This window comes from Amblyraja radiata, chromosome 8 (assembly GCF_010909765.2).
Source record: "Amblyraja radiata isolate CabotCenter1 chromosome 8, sAmbRad1.1.pri, whole genome shotgun sequence".
NCBI lineage: Eukaryota > Metazoa > Chordata > Chondrichthyes > Rajiformes > Rajidae > Amblyraja > Amblyraja radiata.
In genome coordinates, this window is record NC_045963.1 from 70301235 (window position 1) to 70318125 (window position 16891).

At 42.5% G+C, this 16891-nt stretch overlaps 1 protein-coding gene across 3 annotated transcripts in view; it reads left to right on the plus strand.

Moving 5' to 3' along the window:
• The window catches only part of kiz (kizuna centrosomal protein), a 136393-nt gene extending 119852 nt beyond the window's left edge, over window positions 1-16541 (plus strand). For 2 of the 3 annotated variants that reach the window (XM_033026199.1, XM_033026196.1), the window contains 2 exons: window positions 12108-12151; window positions 15819-16540. In XM_033026199.1, coding sequence (XP_032882090.1) covers window positions 12108-12151; window positions 15819-15928 — 154 coding nt within the window. In that variant the 3' untranslated portion in view covers window positions 15929-16540. Of the gene's footprint in view, window positions 1-12107; window positions 12152-15818 lie in introns of all 3 variants that reach the window. The other variant, XM_033026197.1, reaches the window with a different exon arrangement.
• Window positions 16542-16891: the final 350 nt, after the last annotated feature.

A 16891-nucleotide genomic window follows, 5' to 3' on the forward strand; every position in this document is an offset into this window, starting at 1 on the left:
AATGCCTGTATATCCTGTCCCTCCGAATACTCTCCAGTAACTTACCAACTACAGATGTTAAGCTTACCAGCCTACAGTTCCCAGCATTTCCATTGCTGGCACAACATTCAAAGTGGCACAACATTTGCCACCCTCTAATCTTCTGGCACCTCTCCTGTTTTTAAGGACGACTCATAAATTTCAACCAGAGCTCCCGTAATTTCCTTTCTAGTTTCCCGAAATGTCCTTGGATATAACTGATCAGGCCCCGGAGATTAGTCTAACTTCAAACACGACAGTACCTTCAGTACTTCCTCGACAGAAACACGGACTGCTCTCATGACACTTCCAGTGACTGCTCCAATTTCCTCCGTCCTACTGTCTTTCTCCTCGGTAAATACAGAGGAGAAATACTCATTGAGGATCTTGCCCATCTCTTGTGGCTCCCCACAGAGGTGACCACTTTTATTCCTGAGAGGTCCCACTCTCTCTCTCTCTAGTTACCCTTTTCCCCCTTATGTATTTATAAAATCTTTTGGGAGTGTCTATTATACTACCCGCCAGAGCTATCTCCTGGCCCCTTTTTGCCCTTCTTTTTTAGTTTGCTCCTTAGTTCCTGAAACTCCTCCAGGGAAGCCCTCTTTCCCACCTGCTTATACCTGTCCCATACATCCTTCTTGTTTTTTACTAATGTCTCAATTTCCCTCATCAGCCAAGCTTCCTAACGTTTGCCTGCTTTGCCTTTCACTATAACGGGAACGTACACACCTGAGCTTTCTTCAGCACACTTTTAAAAACATCACACTTGGCCGATGTTCCTTTCCCCTCAAATAACCTGCTCCAGTCAACTTGAGCGAGACCTTCTCTCATACCCTCAAAGTTGGCCTTACCCCAGTTGAGCATTTTAACACATGGACCCTCTCCGTCCCGATCCATAACTATCTTAAACTTAAGTTGTATCATCAATGAAGATAAGTGAGCCAGTACCTTCAGCAGCCATACATGCCCAGGCCATAACATCCCCACCACCGTGTTTCACAGATGAGGTGGTATGCTTTGGATCTTGGGCAGTTCCTTCTCTCCTCCATATTTTACTCTTGCCATCACTCTGATATAAGTTAATCTTCATCTTATTTGTCCACAATACCTTTTTCCAGGACTGTGGTTGCTCTTTTAAGTACTTCTTGGCAAACTGTAACCAGGCCATCCTATTTTGGGGGCTAACCAGTGGTTTGCATCTTGCAGTGTAGCCTATGTATTTCTGTTCATGAAGTCTTCTCTGCACAGTGGTCATTGACAAATCCACACCTGAAGAGTGTTTCTGATCTGTCGTACAGGTGTTTGGGGATTTTTCTTTATTGTCGAGAGAATTCTTCTGTCATCAGCTGTGGAGGTCTTCCTTGGCCTGCCAGTCCCTTTGCGATTAGTAAGCTCACCAGCTCTCTTTCTTCTTAATGATGTTCCAAACAGTTGATTTTGGTAAGCCTAAGGTTTGGCTGATGTCTCAGTTTTATTATTGTTTCTCAGTCTCATAATGGCTTCTTTGACTTTCAATAGACAATAGGTGCAGGAGTAGGCCATTCGGCCCTTCAAGCCAGCACCGACATTCACTGTGACCATGGCTGATCATCCACAATCAGTACCCTGTTCCTGCCTTCTCCCCACATCCCTTCATTCCTCTATCTTTAAGAGATCTAACTAATAGACAACTTTGGTCCTCATGTTGATAAACAGCAATAAAAGTGTCCAAAGGTGATGGACAGACTGGAGGAAAGACTCAGTGCTGAGAGCTCTCTTATACCTGCATTAAGGAGGCAATTAAACACACCTGAGCAATTACAAACACCTGTGAAGCCATGTGTCACAAACATTATGGTGCCTGAAATGGGGGGACTATGTAGAATTAATTTCTACATGGTGAAACCAAAATGTATAAAAATGGCCTTTAATAAAATCTGACAATGTGTACTTTAACCACATGTGATTTTTTTCTATTACAAATCTCAAATTGTGGAGTACAGAGGTAAATATATAAAAGATGGGTCTTTGTCCCAAACATTATGGAGGGCACTGTAGATAGGCATAGTGATCAGCAGAGATGCAGTGGAGCGAAGGGCCTGTTTCAATGCTGTACGACTGTATTTATTAACATCTTTATCAACTGCCTTTAAAAATCGAGATGGTGCACCATTTATAATATCTGTGGGGTCTTACATCATGAAGCATGTTAAAAGGAAGATCTGACATTGTACTACCTCCAATTGCCATGTTCTAGTGGCCAGAATTGTGGCAGATCAAATTTCCTTCACAAGTTATGTGTCATTGTACCCATTTCCCTTTTGAATAAGTTTTTGATAGCTCCTCTTGCCCAATGTTGATTTTTGTTTAACAGTGTTTCTGTAAAGTGGTTTGGCAATTTTTAGTCAAGTCAAATCAAGTGTAGGCACAAAATACCGGAGTAACTCAGCGGGACAGGCAGCATCTCTGGATAGTAGGAATGGGTGCCTTTTCGGGTCGAGACCATTCTTCAGTCTAAACGTCACCCATTCCTTCGATCCAGAGATGCTGCCTGTCCTGCTTCAGTCACGTCTTGCACTCTATTGCTTCCAACATGGTCTTCAAGCTTTGCACTTGTGCCTAAAATATAAGGATGTTGTACTCCAGTGATACTTCTCCCTCTGCCCCTCCCCGATTCTGCCTTGCTCCTGTCAGTGAGCTGATTTGTGAATTAAAAAGCTGACCCAGATAGACTCTCCTTACATCCAAAACGCTTCCAGAACAAACATATATTCTGAAGCCAGGGCAACAATAATGAAATGCCAGTTAAACTTGTTGTTTACTTTAATCTTAAGGGTGCAAAGGATCCTGAACATGTCTTGATGTCATAAAGCATTAAAATATTGCAAACAACGTTAGCAGTTACTGTTTTCAACCTTTATGTTACCTGAACCAGTTATGTGATGTAAAGATGAAAATAAAAACAGAAATTGCTGGAAATAATCAGCAGGTATCTTGAAAGAAGTGTAAGTCAATTGTTGATTCACCTGGAAAGACTGTTTGGGCTCCTGGATGGTGGGAAGGGAGAAATGGGAGTATAAGTGTTGTGGTTGCAAGGAAAGTGCCATGAGAATGGGAGTGGTTGGTGGGAATAGAATAATGTACCAGAGCATCACGTAGGGACTAAATCTTGTGACATGCTGGGAGAGGAGGAGAGGGAAAGATGTCTCTTGTGGTGAAATCTCTTTGAAGGTGATTGAAATTGCAGATAATTATTCATTGAATGCAGAGGCTGGAGAGAGTGGTCCTGAGTTACTAACTACTTCATTGGAGGCCCTCGGACTATCTTTAATTGGACTTTACTGGGCTTTATCTTGCGCTAAATGTCATTCCTTTATCATGTATCTGCATGTACACTGCGGATGGCTCGATTGTAATCATGAATAGTCTTTTCTCTGACTGGTTAGCACACAACAAAAGCTTTCACTGTACCTCAGTACACGTGACAATAAACTAAACTAAACAGGTGGCAAGGCAGGCGAGGAGCAGGAAAACTCTATCCTTGTTTTGTCTGCGAAGGAGAGTGGGTGAAAGCAGAGGCACAGGAAATGCACGAGATAGGGTCAAGGGCTTTGTTAACAATGTGAGGTGAAGATATATATTTTCTAATGCATTTTTCTAATTTGGCACTTTTGCAGTATCTAAGCAATGTATATATTGCACACAATAGATCAAAACACATCTAATTTGCTTGGCTAGAAGGCTAGTGATACTGCAGACAGACAATTGGTCGTTTGTCAGCTGTGCTGAATGCAGCCTGCATATGTATCAAGTCAGATCAAAGCTTTTTAGGAGACCTCATTTGCATAGTTATATTGATACTATGGGAACCCAGCAATCTTATTCTGAAACACTCGTAAAATGGGAATCTTATGAAAATCCTCACAAATTATTGAGTCATTTGTGCTTCATTGCTCTGTGTCTGTATATAAAAAAAAATAATTTAAAATAAATTCCACTTTCTAATAAATTAAAATTTAATTTGTAAAAATCTTTCATCTCCCATCCCTATTTAAACATCACATTCGGGAGAAATTATATCTTCTGGTTGTTATTGTCTGGCAGCTTCTCACAAGAGGAAATTCAAAACGCTTCAACCAATTTTGTCTCAATATCCTAATTATTAATGAAACGATTACATGTGTCTACATGTCAATATACACATGAGATTGCTGCCACAGTAACATAAAGACTTATTTTTAAACCCCAACAAATCATGTTCTTTTGATAACTGAAGCAACTGTAGGAAATCTGAAGGTAAACACAAAATGCTGGAGTAACAGGCAACATCTCTGGAGAAAAGGAATAGGTGCCATTTTGGGTTGACACCCTTCTTCGGTAAATCTGAGTCAGCTCTCTCAATATACACTCCCCAAATACATTAGCTATGATTAACAAACATACAATAGACAATAGGTGCAGGAGTAGGCCATTCGGCCCTTTAAGCCAGCATCGCCATTCACTGTGATCATGGCTGATCATCCACAATCAGCACCCCGTTCCTGCCTTCTCCCATCCAGAGAATTGGCCTCCACTGCCTTCTGAGGCAGATTCACAACCCTCTGGATGAAAATGTTTTTCTGGACTCCCCCAACATCGGGAACGTTTCCTGCCTCTAGCGTGTCCAATCCCTTAATAATCTTATATGTTTCAATAAGATAGCCTCTCATCCTTCTAAATTCCAGTGTATACAAGCCCAGTCGCTCCATTCTTTCAACATATGACAGTCCCGCCATCCCGGGAATTAACCTTGTGAACCTTCACTGCACTGCCTCAATAGCAAGAATGTCCTTCCTCGAATTTGGAGACCAGAACTGCATACAATTCTCTCGGTGTGATCTCACTAGGGGCCTGTACAACTGTAGAAGGACCTCTTTGCTCCTATACTCAACTCCTCTTGTTATGAAGGCCATCATGCCATTAGCTTTTTTCACTTCCTGCTGTACCTTTATGCTTACTTTCAGTGACTGATGAACAAGGTCACCCAGATCTTGTTGTACTTCCCCTTTTCCTAACTTGACACCATTCAGATATAATCTGCATTCCTGTTCTTGCCACCAAAGTGGATAGCCTCACATTATCCATATTAAACTGAATCTGCCATGCATCTGCCCACTCACCCAACCTGTCCAAGTCACCCTGCATTCTCATAGCATCCTCCTCACAGTTCACACTGCCACTCAGCTTTGTGTCATCTGCAAATTTGCTAATGTTACTTTGAATCACTTCATCCAACTTTTGTAACTTTTCCTGTACTCACTTCCCCTTTCCTCCATCTTTATACTCCCAATTTGTCACCCCCCCCCCCCCCCGCTATTCAGTTTAAACCCACATGTGTAACACCAGCAAACCTGCCTGCCAGAACGTAGGTCCCCCTCCAGTTAAGGTGTAACCGTGCCTTTTGTACAGGTCACCCCTACCCCAGAAGAGATCCCAGTGGTCTACAAATGTAAATCCCTACTCCCGGCACCAGCTCCCCAGCCACCCATTCAGATCCCCTATCTCCCTGTTCCTGCCCTCACCAGCACGAGGTACAGGAAGCAATCCGGAGATAACCACCCTAGAAGGGTGCAGTCTGAAGAAGGGTTTCGGCCCGAAACGTCACCTATTTCCTTCGCTCCATAGATGCTGCTGCACCCGCTGAGTTTCTCCAGCATTTTTGTGTACCTACCACCCTAGAAGTCCTGCTTTTCAGTCTTCTTCCTAACTCTCGAAACTCACGTTGCAGAACCTCCTTCCTCTTCTTCCCGACGTTGTTTGTGCCCACGTGGGCGGCGCGGGTGGGCGGCGCGACCGATGTCGCAGCGGCCTCTGCAGTCTGTGTATTTCTTATTTTTTTGTCCTGTTGAGGGTTTAGTTTGTAATGGTTTTTTTAATGTGTATGTGTGGGGGGTGGGTGGGGGAAACTTTTAAATCTCATCCCTGCATGGAGACCCGACCTTTTCCCTGTCGGGTCTCCGTTGCCGTTGGGGCCTAGCGCCGTGGAGCGGCCTCCAACCGGAGCGACCTGGGGGCTCAAGTCACGGAGCCTGTGGAGCTGTGGAGCTGTGGAGCTGTGGAGCTGTGGACCTACCTCCGTGGAGCTGTGGAGCTGTGGACCTACGGACCTACCTCCGTGGAGCTAGCCAGCTTCGGAGCGTGGAGAGCTGCGGTGGCGCGCTGCTGCGACCCGACTCCGGTGGATGGTGACACCGGGAGCTCGCGGGTCCCCGGTGGGAGACTGCTTTGCGGGGCACCGGCAACGGCGACTTCTCCCGCCCGAATTGCGGGGTTGAGAATGACCTGGAGCGGGGCCTTACAACGCCCGGCGCGGCTGTAAATTGCCGCGGACTTGCTAGCGCCCGCCGGGGGCTCCAACATCAAGAACCGGGGCAGGGCCCTACATCGCCCGGCGTGACTTTGAGTGGCCGCGGACTTGCTAGCGCCCGCCGGGGGCTTTGACCTCGACTTCGGGAGAGGAATGGAGAGCAGGGGAGAGACAAGTCTTTGCCTTCCATCACAGTGAGAGGAGACTCACTGTGATGGATGTTTATGTGAATTGAATTGTGTTGGTGTGTGTCTTGGTTCTTTTTGTATGGCTGCAGAAACCAAATTTCGTTTGAACCTCATGTGAGGTTCAAATGACAAATAAAAGGTATTGTCTTGTAGGTATTGTATTGTATTGTGCACAATTACTTCCACCTTCCCTCTTGAGGATGTTCTGAAGTCGGCCCGTGACATCTTGAACCCTGGCACCAGGGAGGCAACAGACCATCCTCGAGTCTCGCCTGCCGCCACAGAATCTCCTGTCTGCAGCTCGGACAATTGAGTCACCCATCAATATTGAGTCACTCACCAATATGGCTCTGCCCGAAGTCGGTCTCACCGGTCGAGTCTCATCGCAAGGATTGGAGCCACCGACCTGTCCGTTGCTCGGACTGGAAACGTCGTCTGCCCCGACAGCTGGGGTCTCCTGCACTCCACGTTTACTCTCATTTCTCACAGTCACCCATCTTCGCTCTTCTTGTATCCTTGGTGTGACAAACTCAATGTAGGTCCTGTCCAGGAAACTCTCGGATGGCCCTGAGGTCATCCAGCTGCTTCTCCAGTTCCCCAACACGTTCATTCAGGAGCTGCACCGGGATACAATTTCTGCAGGTGTAGTTTCCAGAAGCTGCCAGCGGTGTCCCTGACTTCCACATCCTGCAGGAAACACACTGCACCAACTTGCCTGCCATTTCTTCAGTGGACAAAAATCACAAATTTTGATTCAAGTTTAGCCTCCTTGCCTCAGCCTCCTCGCCGAAGACTCTCAAGACAAAGACTCACACTTTACTCACCAAGACACTTCATCTCAACAAGGCTGCTCCTCTACAGCTGCACTTATTTATCTGTTACCTAATCAACTACTTTAGGGCTAAATAGTAAATTACTCGAACCTGGACCTTTGACGTTCTTTTTTAATCTTCTTTCCCTCTTACTCACCTACTTCCAGCCAATACTAACTCTCGCTGCTTCTGGCTGCTGCTTCTCTCTGACCTTCACGGAAAACACTTGAACCGGGCCTTTGGCGTTCTTTTTAAATCTTCTTTCCCTCTGACTCACCGACTTCCAGCCAATACTAGCTCTTGCTGCTTCTGGCTGCTGCTTCTCAGAAAACCATTCATTACCCACTGTGCGATATCCCAAACAACACTCGTGTCACATGGGCAAGCTTGGTCTCCACTCTAACACAAACATTCCCCTTCTACTTTATACTCCTCCCCATTTAAGTGTAACTTAAAATACACTTGTTTTCTTTTCACTTCTCCAGTTCTGAGAAAATAATTGCAGAGAAACATTAATGTCCCCTGTCCCACTTAGGAAACCTGAACGGAAACCTCTGGAGACTTTGCGCCCCACCCAAGGTTTCCGTGCGGTTCCCGGAGGTTTTTGTCAGTCTCCCTACCTACTTCCACTACCTGCAACCTCCGGCAACCACCTGCAACCTCCGGGAACCGCACGGGTAGGGCGCAAAGTCTCCAGAGGTTTCTGTTCAGGTTTCCTAAGTGGGGCAAGGGCATAACTATGTATCTCTCTGCAGATGCTGCCAATCCTGCTGAGTTTCTCAAGCATTTTCCATGTTTATATTCTCTTGGAATTTTCTTGAGAAAATGAACACCATGGGTGTAACTTAGCTACTGAGATTCTCTTCTTCTTCATCCCAACTCCACCAGAGGCAATTTACTGTTACCCAACTTACTAGCAGCCCATTTTTAGAATGTGGGAAGTACCTGGGTCACGGGGAGAATGTGCAAACTCCACACAGATAGCATTGAAGATCGGAATTGAAGCTAAATTGCTGCAGCTGTTAGACAGCTGCACTACCTTCAGCATCATGTTCTGCTCTGAACCTGAGAATGATATGGTGCACTAAGAAATGGAAATGTTGGAGGGAATTATTGTCATTTGCTGAAACATTTACGTTCAATTGAGTGATATTTTTGAAGAGCTTTTATTCCATTTTTCCAAAATTACAAGTGTAAATGATATCAGTACTTCAGAATGGAATATATCTACATTGCTTCTGTGACGAAGCCGAATATGACCAGCTCAATTGTAGCATGAATTAGGTAAAAGGGACAAAATGCTCTGTGCCAATGAAGGTGTTTTATAATCATACCATTATCAGTCATATTGATAATAATGTCTCCAAAAAATAACTCCTGCGATAACATGATATTCATTTTACATACCAGTTATCATTGTGAACAATAGAGACAATTTAATGCCAGTTAGAGACGATTGATGGGTAATTTTGAGTTGTAGCTCAAAATTACAATAAATTGGTTTGCACTTTGTCCAATCTAGACTTGGAAAGCTTTCATTCCATCAGTTTATATGGGGTTCAAACCCAGGATCTATACTTAAAATGATATGGTTCTTTTTCAGTCCATAATTCAACACCCTTTCAAACATATATAGAAAACTTGGAACAAACAGGTTTTAAGACTGAGGTAAAAATTATACATTTTTCTTTCCAGATCAAGTAATAGATCAAAGATGATAATTTATTTCCTGATCTTGTTTAATGGACTGATTCTGCATCAATGAGTGCAAACCACCATACAACAACATCTCATTTTGGGTGCCGATGCGGCGTAGACAGAGGAATTGGGAGTAGGGGATCGAGTCTTTGCAGGAGGCAGGTGGGAAGAAGTGTACTAGATTGCTTTGGGAGTTAGTAGGTTTATAATAGATGTCAGTCGATAGTCTATCTCCTGTGATGGAGACGGTGAGATCAAGAAACGGTAGAGAGATGTCGGAGATGGTCCAAGTGAATTTGAGTGCAGGATGGAAATTAGTAGTGAAGTTAATGAAGTCCGTGAGTTCAGCATGGATGCAGCCGTCAATGTAGCGGAAATAGAGTTCGGGGATAGGCCTGGAACAGGGATTGTTCGATATTCCCTGTTCAAGGTGCACACTGGCCTTATCCCCAAACTCCATTTTTACAACACTGACGACTGTATCCTTCAGTGTTTGACCAAATTTAAATATGTTGGGGAGGAAGGTTTCACTTACTTCTACTATTCATATCATTGTAATCCACAGAGAAACTGCCCAATTAGATAATAAAATGGTGGAATTCTAGAGATGAGTAATGTTCAAAATCACTGCACCTGTATTTTCCCCAATTTGGAAAACGTTTGCCCTTCATTCGGTCCACTTTGTAGGCTTGATCACAAGTTGACATCCCAGTCTGAGTTTGCACAATTCCATTCATGGCACTACCTTCGAAGACTTTTCTTATTGCACTCATCTTCTTTGGTCTGCAGCAAGAATAGATGTGTCTTCAGACTGTTTTCTTCTACAAAACTAATAAAGTCTAAAAAACAAATAAATGGTTCATTATAGATTTCAAGTAGTTTTCAGTATTTTTGAAATCTATGTTCTCACAGGGTCTTTCAGCTGTATAAATGAGGCATTACCAATATAGCAAGGAACAGTATTTACTGGAAGGAATAAAAATAAACAATTGTGCTTTATTGCTCTCCCCAAAGTCATGCAAATCTCATGTTTATGATTGTCCAAACTGAAGAGAACATTTTATTTACAATCGCTGACACCATTCCAGTTGCCTGCCACAATTTAAAACAATGGGCAGATTGAACAACTAGACTTTCATCACTGAACTTTTTATGGGTTTTTCCCCCCATCTAATTTCCATATATACATACAGATTTGAATGAATATAATAATAATAATAATAATACATTATACTTATTGGCACCTTTCAAGGACTCTCAAGGACACCTTACAAAATTTAGTAAACAGATCACAAAACATGTAAGCGGAATGAGACAAAACAAAAAAAAACAAAAAAAAATAAATAGTAAAGACATCAACAATACACAATTCAAAGAGAGAGCAGCGGCAGCTAATCGCGCCAGCAGTTCACTCTCCCTTCCGGCAGCCATCTTGGAAACGGAACAATAAGAATCTTTAACATAAAAACATCCCCCCACAATGGTTTCCATTATGAGGGAAGGCACAATGTACCTTAGATGAAATGTATTCTGAAAGGCTGGTCATTGAAGCTCACAGAGAAATGGTATTAATATATAAATGCAATACAGGTATTTTCTGGAACTCTGCTACACGCATGTTAAAATGAAAAAGAGTCTTTTTATTATGAAGATGTTGGTTTAGAAAACCGTGGTTGTTATGAACATTTCGCAACAATGTTTACTTCAAGGAAGAAATTACAATATTCCTTACGATTGCAGTATTTAGTTTGTGTGGTCAAACAATATACTGCCCTGAAGTCTACACTGCACCTAAATAACTCATCATGACACATCCCAGTTCAATCGTGCAAACATAAAAGGTGGTGGCATTGGGACATACATTGTGCTCAAAGCCAATTACATTTGTTAACAGTCAAGACTCCACATAAAGTAATCAGGGTGGCTGAAAAGTGCTTTAATTACTCAGAACGCAACAAGATTCACCTGAGCCGAATATAAAATGTCATTTGTTGTTCTGCATTTTTCTTCCTGTTTCTCCCATATAATGTTACTGACAATTTACGGCTATCAGTTCTGTTTGCTCCCAGAGTACACTCTCCTCCTGCCCTTGTTCAACCTTATGAATTAACGAAGCAGGAAAGATAAACCATGTGAACTGCTCGTGTATAACTGTGCAGGCTAAGCTTATTAGAGGCAGGTATGCATAGCATCTGCAAAGCCTCACTGTCGTGGTGAATACAGGTTTCATTTTCGGGATTATTAAATATAACCATATAACAATTACAGCACGGAAACAGGACATCTCGGCCCTTCTAGTCCGTGCCGAACACTTACTCTCACCTAGTCCCATCTACCTGCAGTCAAACCATAACCCTCCATTCCTTTCCCGTCCATATACCCATCCAATTTATTTTTAAATGATAAAATAGAACCTGCCTCCACCACTTTCACTGGAAGCTCATTCCACACAGCTACCACTCTCTGAGTAAAGAAGTTCCCCTCATGTTACCCCTAAACTGTTTGTCCCTTAATTCTCAAGTCATGTCCTCTTGTTTGAATGTTCTCTACTCTCAATGGAAAAAGCTTGTCCACGTCAACTCTGTCTATCCCTCCCATAATTTAAAAACCTCTATCAAGTCCCCCCCTTAACCTTCTGCGCTCCAAAGAATAAAGACCTATCTTGTTCAACCTTTCTCTGTAACTTAGGTGCTGAAACCCGGGCCACATTCTAGTAAATCTCCTCTGTACTCTCTATTTTGTTGACATCTTTCCTATAATTTGGCGACCAAAATTGTACACCATACTCCAGAATTGGCCTCACCAATGCCTTGTACAATTTTAACATTACATCCCAACTTCTATACTCAATGCTCTGATTTATAACGGCCAGCATACCAAAAGCTTTCTTTACCACCCTATCTACACGAGATTCCACCTTCGGGGAACTATGCACAGTTATTCCTAGATCCCTCTGTTCAACTGCATTCCTCAATTCGCTATCATTTACCATGTACGTCCTATTTTGATTTGTCCTTCCAAAATGTAGCACCTCACACTTATATGTGTCTAATTTTATCTCCATAGATGTAAAAACAAACGTGTGGGAAGTAATCCAGCAAAATCTAAAGGTAAGTTTGCGAATTAATACCGAAAACTGGTCAGTCACTGTTTGCTGCTCCTTCTTTATACTTTGGATTTGTTTCAAAATACAGTTAGATCATATTTCCCTAGACTTCTCAAATTCATTCCCAGTTGTATCAGGAAGTCATTATTACCTATTTGAGTCCATCAACCAAATCACAAATTCCTCTACATATTTCAACAAGCTTTATTAATTTTGTTGTTATATAGTTGCCTCAATTAATAGCAATATTTAATGTATAAGCTTGGTCGCTGTGTTCATGTATAAGTTTGGTTGCCATTACTACCAACCCTAATCATAGCTTTATTGGATATTCATATTTTTATTTCCAAATACCATGAATAAAAATTAGGAATCCAGGACAGAGCTCTGATCCAGGATGGAGCTTGATTTTACACTTAAATAGCACTGTAAATGTTGTTGCAGCTCCTCAAGTCAGTAACACTAAGGTCAACTGCACTTTGCTGCTCCATTAGCATGACACAAGCCAGAGATTCACCCTGGATTCCAGTTACAGGTCCTCCCCCATTTATGCTGGCTAAGTTGTATTAAAAAAATAGATATGCATTTGTATAATGCATTTATTTAAGTCTAGTCGTATGACAGCTTTGTGAAGAAACTAGGTCTTACTGGCGCTGTGCCATCATTTGGACTTGGATTTGGTTCTTGGATAGAGAGAAGGAATGCAATAAAACTCCTCATTCTTAATTATTGAATTGAATTGAATACTTCATTGTCACATGTGACAAGTCACAGTGAAATTCCTTGCTTGCATACACAAGGTATGCAAATAGTCGCCCATGAAGAGTGCTTACAAGGTTACAAATCCCCCCCCACCCGCGCTAGGTCCCCCTTTGTTCTCCCCCACCCCTCCCCCGCTCATGACGGTCCCCCCACACTGGGTCCCCCATTCTCCATTGTTTTTCTCCCTCCCTCACAGCGGTCCCCCCATACCGTGTCCTCCATTGTTCTTCCCCCTGTCTCACAGCGGTTTCCCCACGCCGGTTCCTCCATTGTCCATTGTTCTCCCCCCCCCCCCTCATGGCGGTCCCCCCTCGCTGGGTCCTCCATTGTTCCTTCCCTCGGCAGCGACTGTCCTCACTTCCACATGTCCGTCCGTCGGCGCCATCATCGACCGCCGCACCGACCTCTCCACTAACGCTGCCGGGTCCTCTCCGGATTCCTCCGTGGTGCCGACCCAGGTCCCAGCCGCGGGGTCCGTCGATCCAGGCACCGATGGCCGTGGGCTTCGTCGACCCACGAGGCTCCTTCGACCCGAGAGGTCCGGACTCTGGCCTACGAGGCTCCATCTCCGACTCATCAGGCTCAGGCCCGCGAGGCCCGGGTGACCTGAGGCTCCAGCCTCTGCTTCTCAGTGGCACCTCTGGCAGAAGTCTGCGGCTGCAGCACCTCATAGAAACATAGAAAAATAGGTGCAGGAGTAGGCCATTTGGCCCTTCGAGCCTCAGGAATGTGGCTGCTTTAAATGAAATTAATTTGGTCAACCCCAATTAAGTGCAGATTGGATACATAACCATTATTTGACACTATTCCGTTTGAGTCTGGCTTGAATAGGGAATACCAATGTGCAGAAACTCAAACTCAGACACTTGGGAGATACTGTTTTGAGTTACTGCGCATTGATGGTGCCATCTAGAGGAGAGTCTAATTTGTACTTGACAACCATTTTGTCTGGCCCGACAATGAATCTCCCATCTGGTCAAAAATACGAATCTTACACATTTGAGAAGGCATGGTGTTGCAGAAAATATTTATTTATATAAACCATTGAAACTAATAATTGATTAACGCCCTATATTTATTCAGCAAGCAAAAATGTCATTGTCCTATCTGGGACACATGACAATAAACTCTCTTGACTTGACTATTTACACATTGTTCAATATGTAAACCAATTATTTAAAAAAAAATAAGCATCCTTGTATTCCACATCCATCTTCTTGGCAAGCAGTGACAAATTATTGACTTTAATTAGAAGTGCATGTGCACTTTTTTGATTTCATTTTGACTACCTGGTGTATTCTACCATCACTAATCGCTGTCAGGACTTTGTGTTGCCATTGAGACTTTTAGTTGGGATTCCATCGAGATCCATGTGGGGGATCACCTATTCCAATATATGAGAATGGTATCTAAACTTATACGTAAGATTTTATTCATAAAGTCAACCTGTAGCCTGTTTAAAGCACAGAAAAGAGAACACACTTCCTCAATGAAGTGGTTTTCAAATTTCTCTGCTCTGGAGCTGGTTCTACTGATTAATGCCACTGTAGCAGACTGCAATACATACTAAACCCTGGACCTAATTTTTAGACAAATAATGTCAGCTGAACAAATCATTGTGATGCAGGGTGTCACCAGACTGATTCCTGGGATGGCAGGACTTTCATATGAAGAAAGACTGGATAGACTCGGCTTGTACACGCTAGAATTTAGAAGATTGAGGGGGGATCTTATAGAAACTTACAAAATTCTTAAGGGGTTGAACAGGCTAGATGCAGGAAGATTATTCCCGATGTTGGGGAAGTCCAGAACTAGGGGTCACAGTTTAAGGATAAAGGGAAGTCTTTTAGGACCGAGATGAGAAAATCATTTTTTACACAGAGAGTGGTGAATCTGTGGAATTCTCTGCCACAGTAGGTAGTTGAGGCCAGTTCATTGGCTATATTTAAGAGGGAGTTAGATGTGGCCCTTGTGGCTAAAGGGATCAGGGGGTATGGAGAGAAGGCAGGTACAGGATACTGAGTTGGATGATCAGCCATGATCATATTGAATGGCGGTGCAGGCTCGAAGGGCCGAATGGCCTACTCCTGCACCTATTTTCGATGTTTCTATGTTTTGAATTCGAAAATAACAAAACTGAGAATCCATGAATTTCATTGAAGAAGAAAATCTATTGACTTTAAGAATTTGTTGAGATTCACATAACATCATGTCTGTGGGAGGCCCCAATTAGAAAGGAAATCTCAATAAATTTTATAATGCATAAACTCTGTAGCTAAGTCACTGAAAAATCTCTGACTTTGACACTGGGCTTCCTTGCAAAGAGAACATAAATGAAAATAATTAAAACTAAATTTTTGCCCTATTTCTTGATTGAGGTTCTTTCAGGCCTTTCTTGTATAGATCAAAATTATTGTCAATTCATTTGATGAAGTGCAGCACATAAAATGGATTTTGAAATTGAAATTTTCAACCAGAGCCTACTCCGAAGACGATAAATTGAATGAGAATTAAACTGATTTGCAAGTATTGTTTAATGCTCTTTCATTGTCGAACCACAATTTCTCGAATAATGAGTGATGAATTGCAAATGTGCAATTGCTGATGTCATCGGAGGTTTTGGCATGTTAATGTTGACTTTTGTTTTGTGTGTTTCAGCTGCTAAATATTTATTGTCATAAATATTAACATTGAAGTTCTTAAATCTCATTTAACTATTTTCCATGACTTCCGAATGCTCCAAAAATAAGCATGGACACCATATCTTCTTTGTTAGCAGTTATTTGTATTTATTCTTCTCTATTCAAAACAAAAAAGATAATCAAAGATCAAAGGTAAATATATAAAAGTCAGTCACATAGCTAAAATGAAAGGAGAGCCTGATCCTCTTGTTTATTTTATTTGTACAGCTTTTTGGGGTGAATCTGATGACAGTGCATCTGATATTGAAGCAATTCTTCATCCTAAAACTTCAGATGTCTCAAAGGATGAAGACGATTTTAACGATTTCTTTTCGTAACAAAGACTGATTCTTTTACTTGCCAGAAGAGGCACTATAACATAACCAGGATATGAATATGAATGTCATGTGCTGAAACAAAAAATTACTACAATTCCTAATGCTTACTTCTCTAATATTTGATATGTATGCAAGCGTGAGAAAGCTAACAATAGTGAATCTTGCACAGTCGTGCAACATTGCTGTGCTTAACCTGTGCTGAGGCCACATTCATGGATATTTACACATAGACCCAAGGTATTCCTTGCCAACATAAATTGTGCTTCAACCAAGTGAACAGTATTGGAAGGATGGAAGGAAGTGAGGAATACAAAAATAATAAGATACTTTTTTTTAAAGGTTGTTTGTGATTGTGTTTGTATTTGTGGTAAAATGTTTTAATATGTTTAATTATTCCTTTAATTTTCATGGTTTTTAAGTGTTTCCAGTAGACAGAGGGGTTGTCTCTTAACTACCTCTAAAGTTCAATGGCAACTGGGGATGGACAGTAAAATGTGAAAAAACAAACTACTGGAGCTACTCAGCAGGTCAAGCAGCATCTATGGAGGGAAATGGACAGTATTTCAGATTTTTTAAATACATAAAGTATTGGAGTAACTCAGTGGGTGAGGCAACATCTCAGGAGAACATGGATGGGTGACATTTCGGGTCGGGTTGTGTCAGACTGATTGTGGTGGAGGAGGAGGGATAAGTTGGAAGAAAGGGGCAAAATAATACCTGGCAAGTGATGGGTGGATACAAGTGAGGGGGTGTTGCCAGGCAGATGGTTGGACCAAGGCCACAGATGAAAAGACAAAAGGTGTGAGATAAGGATAGAAGAAGTATGAATTATGAAGCTAGAGGAAGGAATATAGGTGGAAGCGGAGGGTTAGGGGAGCAATGGATGCGCATACAGGTGGGGCAGAATGGAGGGGAGGGTTGTGGATTAGTTATCTAAATTTGAAGAATTGCATGTACATTCTG